This window comes from Condylostylus longicornis, unplaced genomic scaffold (assembly GCF_029603195.1).
Source record: "Condylostylus longicornis isolate FDR11 unplaced genomic scaffold, ASM2960319v2 ptg000028l, whole genome shotgun sequence".
Lineage (NCBI taxonomy): Eukaryota > Metazoa > Arthropoda > Insecta > Diptera > Dolichopodidae > Condylostylus > Condylostylus longicornis.
This window is the reverse complement of record NW_026577997.1, coordinates 3,166,900-3,182,198: the sequence shown is the minus strand read 5'-3', so window position 1 is coordinate 3,182,198 and position 15,299 is coordinate 3,166,900. Positions and strand designations below refer to the sequence as shown.

Below are 15,299 nucleotides of genomic sequence, written 5' to 3'. Positions count from 1 at the left end.
AAAAATGTTTAAATACGTACAAATTTCTGTGACATAATTTTTATGTTAAACAAAAATATTATTTTAAGTACATACAATTAAATTTAATAAATTTTTATGTGTACACATGTACTTTTGTACAATTATTATTATAAAATTTCTTTTATCCTTACAAATGTTTTGTAACATTATGCCAGACAGAAAGGAAGAAAAATAAAGTTGAAAAAAAAATAAAAAAAAAATTTCCTTGTAATTTTTATATTTTTCTTTTTTTGAACTTTGATTTTTGAAAGAAAGCATTAAAAATGAATGAAGAAAATTTTTTTTCATGTTACTCGTATTTAATTTGAAAAATTTTTCGTATTTTTTTTTCTTCAATTTCAATGAAATTTCCTAATGAAATTCTTAAAATTATTTGAAAAATTGTTTTTTACATATAATTTTAATTAAAACCTTTTAATTATGTGAATAAAAATCTATGGTTGCAGGTGCTAAATCGAAAGTTAAATTTAAAAAATGAAATAATTTTTAAAATATTTTCTTTTTGAACGAGTTTTGTATGATTTTTTACTGTTTTAATAAAATATTATTCAATTTTAAATAAAATTCTAGTATTGATATCCTTAATACTTATATTAAATTTTCAAATATGTAATTTGTTAAATATAATATGCGTTTAAAATAATCCAACAAAATTACTGGTATTAGGGTAACGTTATCCAATTTCAGATTTTACAATTTTCTTAAAATAAAATATCGTTCTTCATCTAATATTTTCAATTATTTGATCTTAATATCAATATGTTTTAAATCATAGGGTAAAATGAAGGTGTCGTAATCTTGAATAGTATTATGACTTCAATATTCTAAAAATATATTCAAAAATGCAATATTTGAATTTAAATTTTAAATTTATATATGCAATATACATTATTTAAATATTTCTTACCTTCTTAGGAATAGAACCGCATTTTCATTATACAGAGTTCTCTACATGTTGCTCTTGTAATTGAAAATCTAAAAGAAAAAGGGAATAAATGAGAAATTTAAAATAAAGTTTAAATTCATTTGAAAATTTTCATTTGCAAACTCATCGTCAATTCTGTTAGCAAATGAAAAATGAATTGTGTGTATAGCCATAATCTTTGAAATATAACAAACACAGTGTACAAAAGGTGCCATACAACAAAAACCTAAAATATTCAACATATAAATATATATGTAGATTTGAATACTGGATCATACAACCATTCTCGCTCAACACTTATTTGTTAAAAGTTATTTTCTTCCATACTTTGTTTGCCATTTTCAAAATTAATCTTCAGTTGTCGAGGATAAAATTATTCTGTGGTCCACTATATTTTATATAATACCACTATATATCAATATTTGATACTATTATATACATATATGTATACCTGTTTGCAAAGTGAATTTTTATTTAAAACTTTTCAGATTCACTCAAATCTATTACGTGGTATAACTTAAAAATAAAGTATTTTTCGAAAAGAAAATTTTTCTTGCTGAAACGCATCAATGAATATACTCGTAGGAAACTTTTTTTTAACTTTGTGTGCAAATATATGTATGGTAGATATGCATAAATATTGATTCTAGTAAATTAATGGTTTTCTTATGAAAGAGAACAATATATCAAGTGCTTCATACAACTTTGGTACAATAGATGTAGCATTTAGCACTAGGATATCATCATAATAGTTTGCATACATCGGTTTTAATGAAATATAAATGAAATTTTTGAAAGAAATGTTATTAATATTCAATAGGAATCATGTACATTTATATGATATAAATTTTCCATGAAAATTTTGTATTAAATCAATTTTTGAATAATTCTCTTGAAAAATTTTTCAAGTTTATTGTACTTATCATTAAATTTTTGGTGCTAAAATAGCAAAATCGAAATAATTTGTTAGACGATGATGGATTTTCGTTTTAATTATGCAAAATGGTTTCAATTGATCATAAATATGAAAAAGATGATCCTTGAATTGTTGTCCAAATATAGTTTTGTTTCTACTGAAATTGCATAAAATTCATTTAACATAATTATACAAAAAAAAGTATAAATCAATAATAAAAATGTTATATTTACCTTAAAATATCTTAAACTTTAGAAGTAGATCGACAGAATCCAAATAAATAATTGCAATTTATAAAAATTTAAAATATTTTTTTTCTCTTACTAAATTGTTGATGTTACCTTGAATTACTTTTAGAACAAAATTTCAATTTAACTTTGGACAAGTTTTAATAATTTTTATTTTTTGTGTTTTTTTGTATTTACCGCATTTATTCGACATTCATCATTATTTTCTTTAATTCTCAGTGCAACTTTTCTGTGCGAAATTCTGTTAACCATCACAGTTAAAACGTTTTAAAATTTTATAAAAAGTTTTCTATAAAATTTTTACAAAGTTCTCTTAGAATTATTTACGTGCATATATCAAAATTAAATTTTTATATTCATAAATCATTTTTTATTGGATTTTAAGAGAAACTTTTTTGTTATTTTTAAAAAAGTAACATATTTTCTTCGTTGCACATTTTTCATTATCATGTTCATTCTCTTCAATCCTCCTTCGGAAAAACATCATTCAGAACTATTATAAAATTTTATTCAAAAATAAATTTCCTTATCCTTTCAAGATTTATTTTTCCATAATTTCTTTCCATAACTTTTTTCATGTTTGATGAAGACAAAAAAAAATTAAAATTTATGATCCAGATGATCCCAAATATATGTAGCTGTACATGGTCCTTTCAAACAAACTCTTATGTATACATGCTAATCATCGGAATATGAATAATATCCAACCTGTCAATCTTGCCTAAAATTAAAATTTAAAAAAAAAAGGTTTTTAATTTTATTTTTTGAATTTGTATATGCCGGTAATATTACTGGTGATTATGATTCTAATAATAACTTGCATTAGAGTTGTTGTTATAATGGTATGTATGATTATGATGTTTTGTTATAAAAACAGCATAGCAAATAATGTGTGAGAACATTAATATCTTGGATTTATTAGTTTTAAAAATTTGCTATTATGTATTCATAATGGCAATAAAGTAAAAACAATAACTACACGTGTTGGTGATTTTTAAAAAGAACTTCAATGCGTATTTGTACAATTTTAAATTGTATGTGCATAATAATAAGGTATTTTTGGAAATAGGTTCTTAAATCAAAAGAAAAACAGAAAAATTTAAAATTTTCATGTATTCCCCAATCAAACCTTAAAATCATTTTTTTTGTCATTTGTATAGAGATGTATTTTTTCAATCTAATGAACCCGTAATTCTTAACCAGTGCATTGAAAAATCTAATTTTAAGCTACTTTTTCACATATTTCAGTCGGAATATCTCCAATTAGATTTTCAATATTGTTTTCAAAACTTGAAACAACAAATTTAAAGATTTAAAGAAATTTTAAAATTATTTTCAATCGAAATAATAAAAGAACGCTTTCTAATAATTTAATTGAATTACTATGAATTCCAATGAAACATCCTTGAATATTATAATGAACTTTATAAAAAATTTTTTTTTCGCATACCACGTTTATCAAACGATTGTTCCATTTTTTATTGAAACTTTTAAAATTCTTTTTTTTAATAGAAAAATTTATTAAATTGTAAATAGAAAATTCTTAAAAAACTAAAAAGTGCTTCAAAAAAAGAAAATTTAAAAAAAAATTTGGATTTAGCACGAGTGTAAATATGAAATCTTAAACATAATTTATTTATTTTCGAAATTCTACAAACTTTTAGTAACGTAATAAAATTTTTTTACTACTTTATAAATATAAGTAAGTACATTTTACTTAAATTCAGCTAAAATTCTTATAATTATAGTGAATTTATCGAAAATACAATTTTATTTTACGACCAATATTTAAATTCATTCAAATTTAATAAAATTTTCCATAATTTTATCTTTTTAACTATGCTGGAATTTAAGTTGTTATGGAGACTTATTAGATTTCAAAAATTTAATAAAAATTTTAATTTTACAATTATTTTAATTACTTTAGATTACAAAAATTTAAAAAATAATTATAACTAATTTAACAACACTTCTAACAATTAAGTACAACTATGTTAATCTGACATATATATTGTCTGTTACATTGATCATTTGATTAACTAAAGAACTCTACAATTATGTTAAATTTTCAAGTACAACTCTCATAAATCATAAAAAATTTTTTTCAAAAATGTTTTAATTTCAAAATTATTACTAATTTATTCTTTTACTTATTCTCTTACTAGAAATTCATTTATTACCTACTTAATACAACTTGACACACTTCAAAAGTAGGACAAAAATAAAATTCTTAATAAATCAAATTATTTGATGTATCTGACATAAATTTATGTCATGATACATGATTTTTTGATCTGTTATATGAGTGGTTATTAAACTATTCACACATTAAGAGAATTGAGATTTTTTTATTGTTACAATTTTTATTCTGTATAATTTAATATTTTAATACGTAATATATATACATATATACATAGTAATATATATACATATGTTGTATATATAGAATGACCATTGAAAATTATATAATAAAATTATTTATCACAATATATTCAGAATATTTATCATAATTAATTAAATAAAAATAATAATGAAGTTTCTTATGATAGTAAAATTTATTCTATAATCTATTTTATTGTGACTACTTGTTTGGATGATGTACAGCATGATGTTTTGTTTTAGCTCTATATCAGTACAATTGATTAACTATTTATTTTTGGAATTCTGAAAAAATCAGACGTTTCATCTAAAAATTTCGGGAACAAAAGATTTATTGCCATATGAGATCGTTGTATAGTTTGAGTTTTATCGAAATTTTCTTTCTTTGCTTTTTCCTCTCCATGTGAAAGAATAGAAAAGTGTTGCATAAAACTTAAGCTTCAGTATTGTGCGCTAATAAATTTTTTAATAAGGGGTTGATTAGTCGGCCATTACTATTTAGCAATCCAAAAGAAATTAAGACATTTTTCTGCACGATGTCGTTGCGGTTTTACACAGTCCAGAAATCTTTTCACGGTTAGGTTAGATGCTTTATAAAATTATTATTACGTAATTGAATATATCTCATAACTTCCCGGCAGAGTTTAGAGCCCGAGAGGAAATTATAGCTGCAATTAAACATAAATTTATTATTTAAATTAAAATTTTTGCTAGAATATTTTGTAGTCCCTGTACATGTATAGAAAATATTTATAATTATTATTATAACAAAATCATATGGCACACAAAGTTAATGAAATTTTTCATTATTGTTATTATTATGATTTTGTGATGGTATGAAAATGTTAACACATATTTTCGTATACAACAAACCCAAATAAATAAATTTGTGCACGTACTCATCTCACGTACATTTATCTAGTTCAGATTTTTAATTTTAATTCTTCATATCTTTTGAATTAATTGAAATAATATTCAAACATATGTACAATTCATATGTTTTTCTTTTCATATCTCTCGGTATATCTTTTTATTTACTCTATTTATTTATTTTGTTATTTAATATAAAAATATATTTTCATTATATTAAATAAAAATATATAAATGTATATAGAAGAACATTATGTAGACTATTATTTATATACAAACTTATTTATAAATAAAATAATTTTTTTTTTCATTTCAGTTGTGGTTTTCAATCAACAAATGCGTTCCACAACAAATCTTTTAATAATTAATTTAGCTGTATCGGATATACTTTTTGTTATATTTTGTGTACCATTTACTGCTACAGATTATGTTTTACCAGAATGGCCATTTGGTGATTGTTGGTGTAAATTTGTACAATATATGATTGTTGTTACATGCCATTGTAGTGTATATACGCTAGTATTAATGTCATTTGATAGATTTTTAGCTGTTGTTCATCCAGTTACTAGTATGTCATTAAGAACGGAACGGAATGCATCATTGTAAGTGTATACAGAAATAAATACATTATTACGGAATATTTAAAAAATTTAATTACTTGTATAAGTTAATTATTAATAAAAAAAATTAATTTTTAATAAAGAGGAGGATTAAAACCATTAAAAAAACATTAATTGAAATTAAAAATTTTTTATGAAAAACCACATTTTTACTATTATTTAAAAAATACGGGATCAAAATTTTTTCTCAATTATAACCAGCCTCAATGAAATTAACAGTAAATTATTAACGAAATTGAAAAGCACCTAGTTATTGGATCAAATCTTTATGATTTTTTTATAATTCTAATTTGGTTTTCAATATTAGTTATTTGACACGTTTCTTTTAATAAATTGCTGTATATGAATGTGGTTACTTGTTTAATATTTAAAATAAATCTTTTTTTTAAACACAAAATAAAATATTTTTGTTGAAAACCAATTAATAATTTTTAATATTCAAAGAACTTATTCTAAATTTTTGAAATTTTAAACAATAAAAAATTTAATACATAATATGTATTAAAAAATTTTAAAATATTTTAAAATTTTTTAAATTTTTATTTTAATATTTTAGAGCTATAACACTAACATGGTTCCTAATAATAACAACAGCAATTCCAGTACCTCTATCGCATGATATTAAAATTTATGCATTTCAAGGTCATAATTTTACAGCGTGTGTTTTTTCATCAGATCAACATATATGGACTTTAGTACAATTTCAGGTAATTTTAATATATTTTATCAAGATATACAGAAAAGCACTAGACTCTTAAAGAGAAAATTTTAATATCTTAAATCTTAAACAAATTTTGTTGAGCAATTTATGTATACTTTTTAGGGCAGATTTATCGATTTTTCTAAATTTCTTTTTGAAAATTTGATGACATAATTTAAAATAATTTGTCTAAGGCTATGAAATTTTTACTATGCATTCGAATATTGGCCAGTAAATTATAAATTTTTCAAATTTTCTTCACGCTTTTATGAATTCAAAATATTTACAAATATAAAAAAAAACTAAAAATAATTTTTACCACTTGTGTAAAATAAAAAAAAACCATATAAAAATACACAAATTTCGGAAAGAGAAGCATACAAATTTATTTTGTTTCAAAATAAAAAAGCAATTTAAAAAACAAAACAAATAAATTGAATTGAAGAAATAAAAAAGTACTCAATTCTTAGTACGATGCAGTAAAAAGCAGAACTATATAAACAATTGTTTTCTCTTTTTTATTTTTTTATTTTATCCTTTTAAAAAATCTTTTAAAATCCTCGTTAAATAACAAAAAAAAACAAAGAAAATAAAAAACAAACTAATAACAAGTTTATTTTTTTATTCTCTGCACTTTCAAGTTCAAAAAAGTCATGTGGTGTTTTTATTTTTGAACATTTTTAAATTTTTTTCCCTTCAACCTTGATATCCTGCGGTGAGAAAAAGCAAAAGAAATACATAATAATAAAAAAAACATATAAAATAATTACAATTTAAATTTAGAAAAATAATAAGAACCTAAAAAATAAAGATCACATCACAACATGAGATCAAAAAAAACGTAATTGAAAACATCAATGTCCAATAAATTTCAAAATTATGTTTTGACTAACTCTACATTTTACATAAGGATTTGCAATAGAAATGAAATTTTATTTTGTAATTATTATTCACGTGCAACAGAAAAATTGATCAATATTCATGGGTTTATACACTTTTGACAATTTCATATTAGAGTTACATACATATACATATGTGTATGGCAATTGAGACCCTAAAAAATGAACTAATTAATAAGTAAACCTACAAACTTAGCTTAATACAATAAAAAATATAATAAAATTTAAATTAAAAAACTACATTTAGCTATGTTCAATTGCATTCCTTTAAAGTTGACGCATTGATGAAATTCGATAAATTTCTGGCCAAAAGTTGTCGTTATTGCTCCCATAGAAACGTTGTAGAAAACAGAAAACAATTTTTTATAACAATTTTGTTAAATTGACTTTTGAAACAGTTTTGTTGTTCTTTCTTTCCTTTTTGTTATTTTTGTATTTATTAATAGCATGTTTGCAGTGCAGATACCTAAAAAATAAATAAAAAGTGCAACGATTTTTTAAATAAACAATGAAAAAAATAATATGTTCAAAACTGCAGCAATAAAATGTTAAAAGTTTTATTTAAATAAAACACAAGGAAAACCCTATAAAATGCAAAAAGGGACCAAAAAAAAAAAATAACGAAAATAAATTGTTAAAATATTTTTCATCAGTTTTTTACAAAGTTTTTATTTTTGTTACAGGTGTTTTAAAATATGTACGTATTTGTAAATTCCGTTTGGCTCATATGAAAATTCAAAAAGAAAAAAATTATCTCAAATTAATAATTTCTATCTGATAAACTGATCAATCGAATGAAAAATTAATATGGAATTATCTGGAATTTAAATGAATTTATGAATTCAAATGAATCAATATTAAAGATTATTCAGGGATTCTAGACAATATTAAAGATTATTCAGAGATTCTAGAAGAAATTTAATGAAAGTCGAACAAAATTTACGTTTAGAAAACATTTTCAAAGTTATTTTAATCCTACTCTTGATATTTCTTGAATATTATTTCTGTAGTTCTATAAAAAATTTTTAATCATGAAATTTTTTGAATATTTTAATAAAAAATTTAAAAATATTTAATTAAAATTTCCATTTTTTTTACAGATATCATTTTTCCTATCATCGTATGTGATTCCATTAACGTTAATATCATTTTTATATATGGGTATGTTAGCGAGATTATGGAAAAATGCGCCAGGTTGTAAGCCATCGGCGGAATCAAGGTAATTATGTTTTATGTATTGTTGTGATATTTTATAAAAACTTTCGGGTTTCACTACTGCTGTCTGGGTTTTCCATGGTGACACCAAATACTTTAGTTATTTTTGAGAAAAAATTAGCAATAAAACATTTTCACCACTTTTCTTTTGTCCATAGATCTGTGATTGTTCAATTAATTCTTAAGTTTCTTATTCATTTTTAAATAGTTCTAAAAAAAATTATGATTTCTAATTAAAATCTTGTACGTATTCAACATTGAAAATATAATCTCTTATTTTCATTTACATTTTCTCAGTACACTAGTTTTAAATGTATTTATAACATAAGGTTAAGACTTTTATATCACAAGGCTCTTATATTTTTTATTGATTTTCATAAAAAGAAATGTCCTTTTTTATTTTCTTGTGAAGAACGGAAGTGAAATCAGGATATTTTTTTCAGTAAAATTTCTTTTTGCTTTTGTTCTTTTTCCCAAAGTAGTTTGATTTTGTATGGCACTGCAATTAAATTTTCCTTTCTGCATTCACCTGATATTTTCCTTTTTCAATATTCTCATAATATCATACTTAAAATACGTGAGTCTTTGTGAATTTAAGAGATTTCATTAGGGGTTATGATGATATTAAAATATTGTGATTCAATTATTCAATAATAAAGAAATTAGACGGAAGATGCTCAATAAAATTGTTAATATGAATGATATAACAAATATAGACAGATAACTATTCTGCTCATAATATTCAAGTGTCTTGATTTCTTAAGAACACTGGTACCATAAGTGAAATCATTTGCTTGCTATTTATTGTAATGAAGAGGTTGTGATAGTTGAACATTTGAAAATACTGAAGTGATGGCAAAAGAAAATCAAATATAGGTACACTTTTAAATTTTTTTATTGATTCTGCTATACTATGTAATATTCCTCGTAATAGAATTAGAGTCCTTTTCATTCTACTAAATTTCAATATTTCAATTGCAGAATATGTATTATTTTTGCGATATAAATTGGAATAACATTTTTTCTTTTATAATAGTTTTATAATAGTTGTTTAATATGGTTTTAATAAAATTGCATTTTAAAATTCAATAAACAGAATGTCTTTGAATGAAGGCATTTATTGTTGATCACTTTTTCAGCCTAAAATTAAATAAATAAAGCATTTTTAGAAAAATTTTTGTGAAAAATTTTTAGAGATGTTGTAAATATGAAAAATCTTTAAATTATACGAAAAAGGTCAAAATTCTTTAAATGAAGTTCCCTGACTAAACCATAAGAGAAATGTGATGTGAAATGAAAAAACGTTAATATAAGATTATAAAATTTTAAGGACAATTGCGAAATCTTGAATGTCCCACTATGAAGACTTAAAAGTGTTATCGATTAAATGTTGAAATAGCGTATATATATATAAATGAGAAAATGTAAACCTAGGAAACGTGAAACGAGTAAGTTACTTCATTATAAATTATTTTTACTTAATTATTGAAAATTTATTCTTTAAAAATTACCTAAATTTAACGATTTTGCATTGTAGAATCAACAAAGTATCAAAATAGCCCTACCTATATATTATTCTTATAATCCTATATATTTTATAATTACACTTATTTTAAAATGGAATGCAAAAATCCAGTCAGCTCCCACCATTTCTTCTCATTTTTTTCGCATTGAATTTTCAAATTTCTTACATTTTTTATAATTTTCTATTTTTTAGGAGAGGAAAACGAAGAGTTACTAGAATGGTTGTTGTTGTTGTTTTAGCCTTCGCAATTTGTTGGTTGCCTATTCATGTAAGTACATTAAAAAAGAAAAAAAATAATGTTTTTCATGAAATTCTTTTACCAAAAAGATTTTTTTTACTTTTTCTTTTTTTTTTTAATATTATTTAAATTTATTAAATTTATATTATTTGCATATTTTTATTATAATATCGTAATAGAATAATGTATGAGGTATGAAAACATAAAAGAACAAGAAAAAAAAAAAATAACACTCTATCGTAAATTAAATCTCATCTTCAAAAGAAAAATAAAATGTAATCTAAGAAAGTGTGTATTAACCAAGAAAATATTTTGGGGTGGTTCTACAAAATGGGAATGATGATAAAAGAGATGAGAAAGAGAATTGTAAAAGCAAATAAATTTGCATACATTACAAAATTTATACTCGTATATCCTTTTTAATATTATCTGGGATGTTATCCTTTGGGATCTGAACTTTTTTTTAAATTTTTATATATTTTTCTTATTTATATATAATTACCCTTTCATGTTAAAAATCCTGACTCTAATATAGAATTAAATTTATTTAAAAAAAAAATGCATACTAGTAAAATTTCAATTTTTTAATGAAAAACCTCAACATAGACACAAAGTTTGATTGAAAATCCCCAAAGAAACTGTTTCAATTCAATAATTAATAATAAAATAAATTCAAATAATTTTAAAAAGATCTAGAATTGCAATTTAAAATTCTACAATTCAAAATAATTCGAAAAAAATTTTGAATTTTAAAATTTGAATTTGTTCTATTCAATGTTTTGAATTGAACTGAATTGAATAGACTATGAATTATTGGCATAATAAATTTATTTAATTTGAATATATTAAGCCATAATTTTTTAAAAATTTTCCCCAAACTTTATTATGTAAATTAAAATTTTATTGCTATATAAGTTTTATTCTTACATAATTAATTAAATTCTTTAATCTTGTTCGATCACCATAAATAACTCGAAAGTGTTTGATTTCATCGAATGAAAAATTTTGATTATAATCAAAACACTATTTAGATCTACTCAACTATATACGAGTACATATACATATAAGTATTTAATTCAAATCACATAAGTACAAATTAATATGTTAATTTAGAAAATAAAGAAATTTTTTATTTAAATATAAAATAATGACAAACATTTTTCAATAAAACGCTTTTGGCACAGCAATCAAAATCTTCATACCCTGTAACTTTTTGATATTTTTTAAATATATATATACAGAAATGAGAAAAGCCTTTTAAGAAAAAAATAATTTATTTTATAATATCATTAATCATTCCCAATTGTGTTCGTTTAACACATGCGAAAATAAAAAAAGGAAACTCATGTAAATATTCCTTTTTCAGTGATTCTAAAGATTTGGTTTCAAATAAAATATATGTATAACCTCTGTAGGTCTATGAGTTATCATTACTTTTAGACACAAAGCTAACAACAAACGATTTTGTATCAGTAGCATCAGTAGTACATCAGAATCGGAATCCAAACCTGATCTACCTATATACAAAGTACAAGTCTCTATATGGGTTTATACGCCGATTGCGTCTACATGATCGATAAAAGAACCACATTGTGACTACCCCAAGATTCAATGATTAGTTGAGTTCTTTATTGCCAAATATTTCATCAATTGCCAAAATATTTTTCATTCAACTTATAGATTGAGGGTGCTGAAAGAAATTTTAAGCATTGTATACCAAAACCATGTGATTAAGAATCTCTGAATGAAAAATAAAGAAACACTTAAAGATGGTGCTGTTAAAAACTTTTTTAAAAAATTTCTTAATTGATATATCAAGTATAAGAAACCTTAAACACAAATTCTGTACATATCTAAATATATTAAAATTTTCCCATAAAATACATAAATCATTACAATAGAATGAATCAGAATGGTAACCATTCCATTCGTTCCGTAAGAAATCAAAGAAACTTAGAAGAAAATATTTTTATTTACAAAATTAAGTGCGGTTACCAAAAATAATAAGAAGAAAAGGATAATACCATTCATACATATATAAATAATATTCTATTATACATTTGGTATAAAAGGCTTTACATACAGACGTTCACATGTAAACGTGTTTACATTTCAAAAATCTTTTGAATATTATGTAGAAAAAAAAATAATATATTCCTTAATGGAATGTAAATAAATCTTTTCATATTTTTAACAAAACTATTTTCGGTACATGTTTAGTCTACTAAAATAAGTGTAAGTATGAAATTTTAAGCAGATACGCCGACTATAAAACTGAAAATTCTATTACAAGAACCTTGCATCCACAAATTATCAAAGAAAATAACTTTTGTTAAAACATTTTTCTTGGAAATATAGCACACTCTTTATTTTTCATCACTTTTAAATATTTATTTAATTTGAATTGAATGTGAATTAGAGGATTTTAAAATACTAAGTACATATAAAGAATTAATAATTATACACAAAATAAAAATATTACGGCCTGATCCGAAATCAATCTTAAGAAATCACAAAACTACATATACCAAATAATTTTAGAGTAAATCACGGCGTGATAGAGAATTTTGATCGAAAATTTTTAATTAATTTCTTGGGAGTATAATTATGTACACTATTATAAGGAGTTTTCAATTCGGAGTTTGTCCTGTAATCTAATTAGAAATAGGAAAATTCCAATTCACAAGTCAAAATTTTTGTTATGATAAAAAATATTTCACAAATCTTTACCTACCTATTAAATCTATTTTAAACTTATATTTATTTTAAGACAATATTCATTATTTTTCCTAATACACTGACACAAAATAATAATAATAAGAAGGATATTGTTGCTTCTAACACTTTTAAATAAAATTTTCTTAAGTTATTACCAAGATACATGGAGGAGGAAAACTTTTGGTAAAGAAATAATATCTTTTATTTTTTTTTATATTTTTTTGTTTGGCTAAAAACTAACTTTGATTTCTATATGAATATAATATGGTAATATTGTGGTTTCTTTTAAAAGGATATTAAACGCTCATCAGGCAATTTGTTGAAATTTTGCCAAGTCAGAGAGCAAAAGTTTTTCGTTTTTATTTTTTCTTCTTCTTTTGAAAATTTCTCTCCGTTCAATTTTGTTTTTATCTTTTTTCTTGGACTATGGTGTTGGTAGAATCAACAAATGATATTTTCTAACTTTATTTTATAAATATAAATGTTTCGATTTGGATGTGTGTATGTTCTATAGAACGTTCTTATATTATTAAAGGATAACATAAGATTGTTTTGTATTAAATTCTCATAACTCTTTTTATTTTGCTTTTTTTTTGTTGAGTCAAGTGATTTCCTTATTTAAAAACAATATGCTTAAACTATATGTGTGATGAATAGTGATAATTTATTTAATAATTTATTTACCTAATTGCGATAATATATATATTTTTTATAATTTAATTTGTTTTATGAATGTGTTTAGTATGATGTGGAATAAATTTGTTAAGGTATTTAAAAAAAAAATCAGTTTAACATATGTTGAAGTAACAATTATTCAGAATATAATGAATCAGCATTTAGAATTAAAAATAATTTAACACTTTAAATAAATACTATAATAAGAACCCTTTTGTGCTAACTTGCAATACATATTATGTTGATTGGAACAACAATATTAATGATGTGCTAAAAATATAAATTTATTTAATGTTGTATCTTATTTACCATCACTGCCGTAATATTTCCACGATTCATGATTGATTCATTAGTTTTAACTTGTTTCAAACATTTCCATCGCAAAAATGATATACACCATTATTTTTTAGGCTAGAGTTATCATTGACATCTTTTGCTATGTATATGTTTTAGTTCAAGATATACTTTATAACTCATTTCATTGCTGAATACAATTATGTAGCTTTAAGAAGATGGCTTAATTAGTTCATAATTTGCTCAACTGTCGTGTTTTTACTATCTAAAATATGTGCTTCATACTTGTTTCATTTCTGATATATGACCGCGTATTGTTTTACGTCATCCCCATTTTGTAGCGTGTTCTACTTCATTTTACAAATTAAATGACGAAGTACTGAATGAAAATTTCTCAATTATATGATTTCGTCATTTCATCTTCGTCACAAATACATCTCTATATAAATAGCCTCAGTAAATACATACGTAAATTATTAATAGCTCTTTCCAAGAAAATCTAAAATAGAAATTTTATCAGTTATAGTCATAATATTGTAACTATGAAAAGCAGTTGTATAGTTAATTTTACCAACACAAGCCTTAAAACTTAAAATATCCTTTCAATTTATTCTATTTTTAAATTTTTAAAACTTTTCAAAAATGAAATAGAGAATATTTTTGCTTTACTTTTAAAGTTTCTTTAAAAAAAAATTATGAAAAAATTTATAAATTTTCATTTTTCATAATATATGTATGTATGTATATGTGAATAATAATTTCTAGAAGGATCAAAATCCAAAACACATGCCCGAAATTATATTTTATCGATAGACGGTGAAAAATTATTTTCAGGAAATTTTTTTACAGGTAGGTAATTAAAAATATTGGTTAAGGATTTCTATTAATAATTCACAAATTTTAGTTTCCTTAAACCAACTTTTTCATTACTTTTTTTGTGTTTGTGTAATACAAGTACAACATAAAATTTTATCCTCTAACTCTCCTCCATATTCTATATATTAAATCTTTCCAGCTAATTTACTTTAATAGATTTTTCATGATAATTCTATAAAT

At 22.4% G+C, this 15,299-nt stretch overlaps 1 protein-coding gene across 1 annotated transcript in view; it reads left to right on the top strand.

Annotated features, from left to right (window-relative positions):
• LOC129607674 (allatostatin-A receptor) overlaps positions 1-15,299 on the top strand; it is a 96,008-nt gene that overhangs the window by 9,292 nt on the left and 71,417 nt on the right. The window contains exons 2-5 of the mRNA XM_055518826.1: positions 5,676-5,961; positions 6,536-6,686; positions 8,679-8,797; positions 10,511-10,586. Coding sequence (XP_055374801.1) covers positions 5,676-5,961; positions 6,536-6,686; positions 8,679-8,797; positions 10,511-10,586 — 632 coding nt within the window. The remainder of the gene's footprint in view (positions 1-5,675; positions 5,962-6,535; positions 6,687-8,678; positions 8,798-10,510; positions 10,587-15,299) is intronic.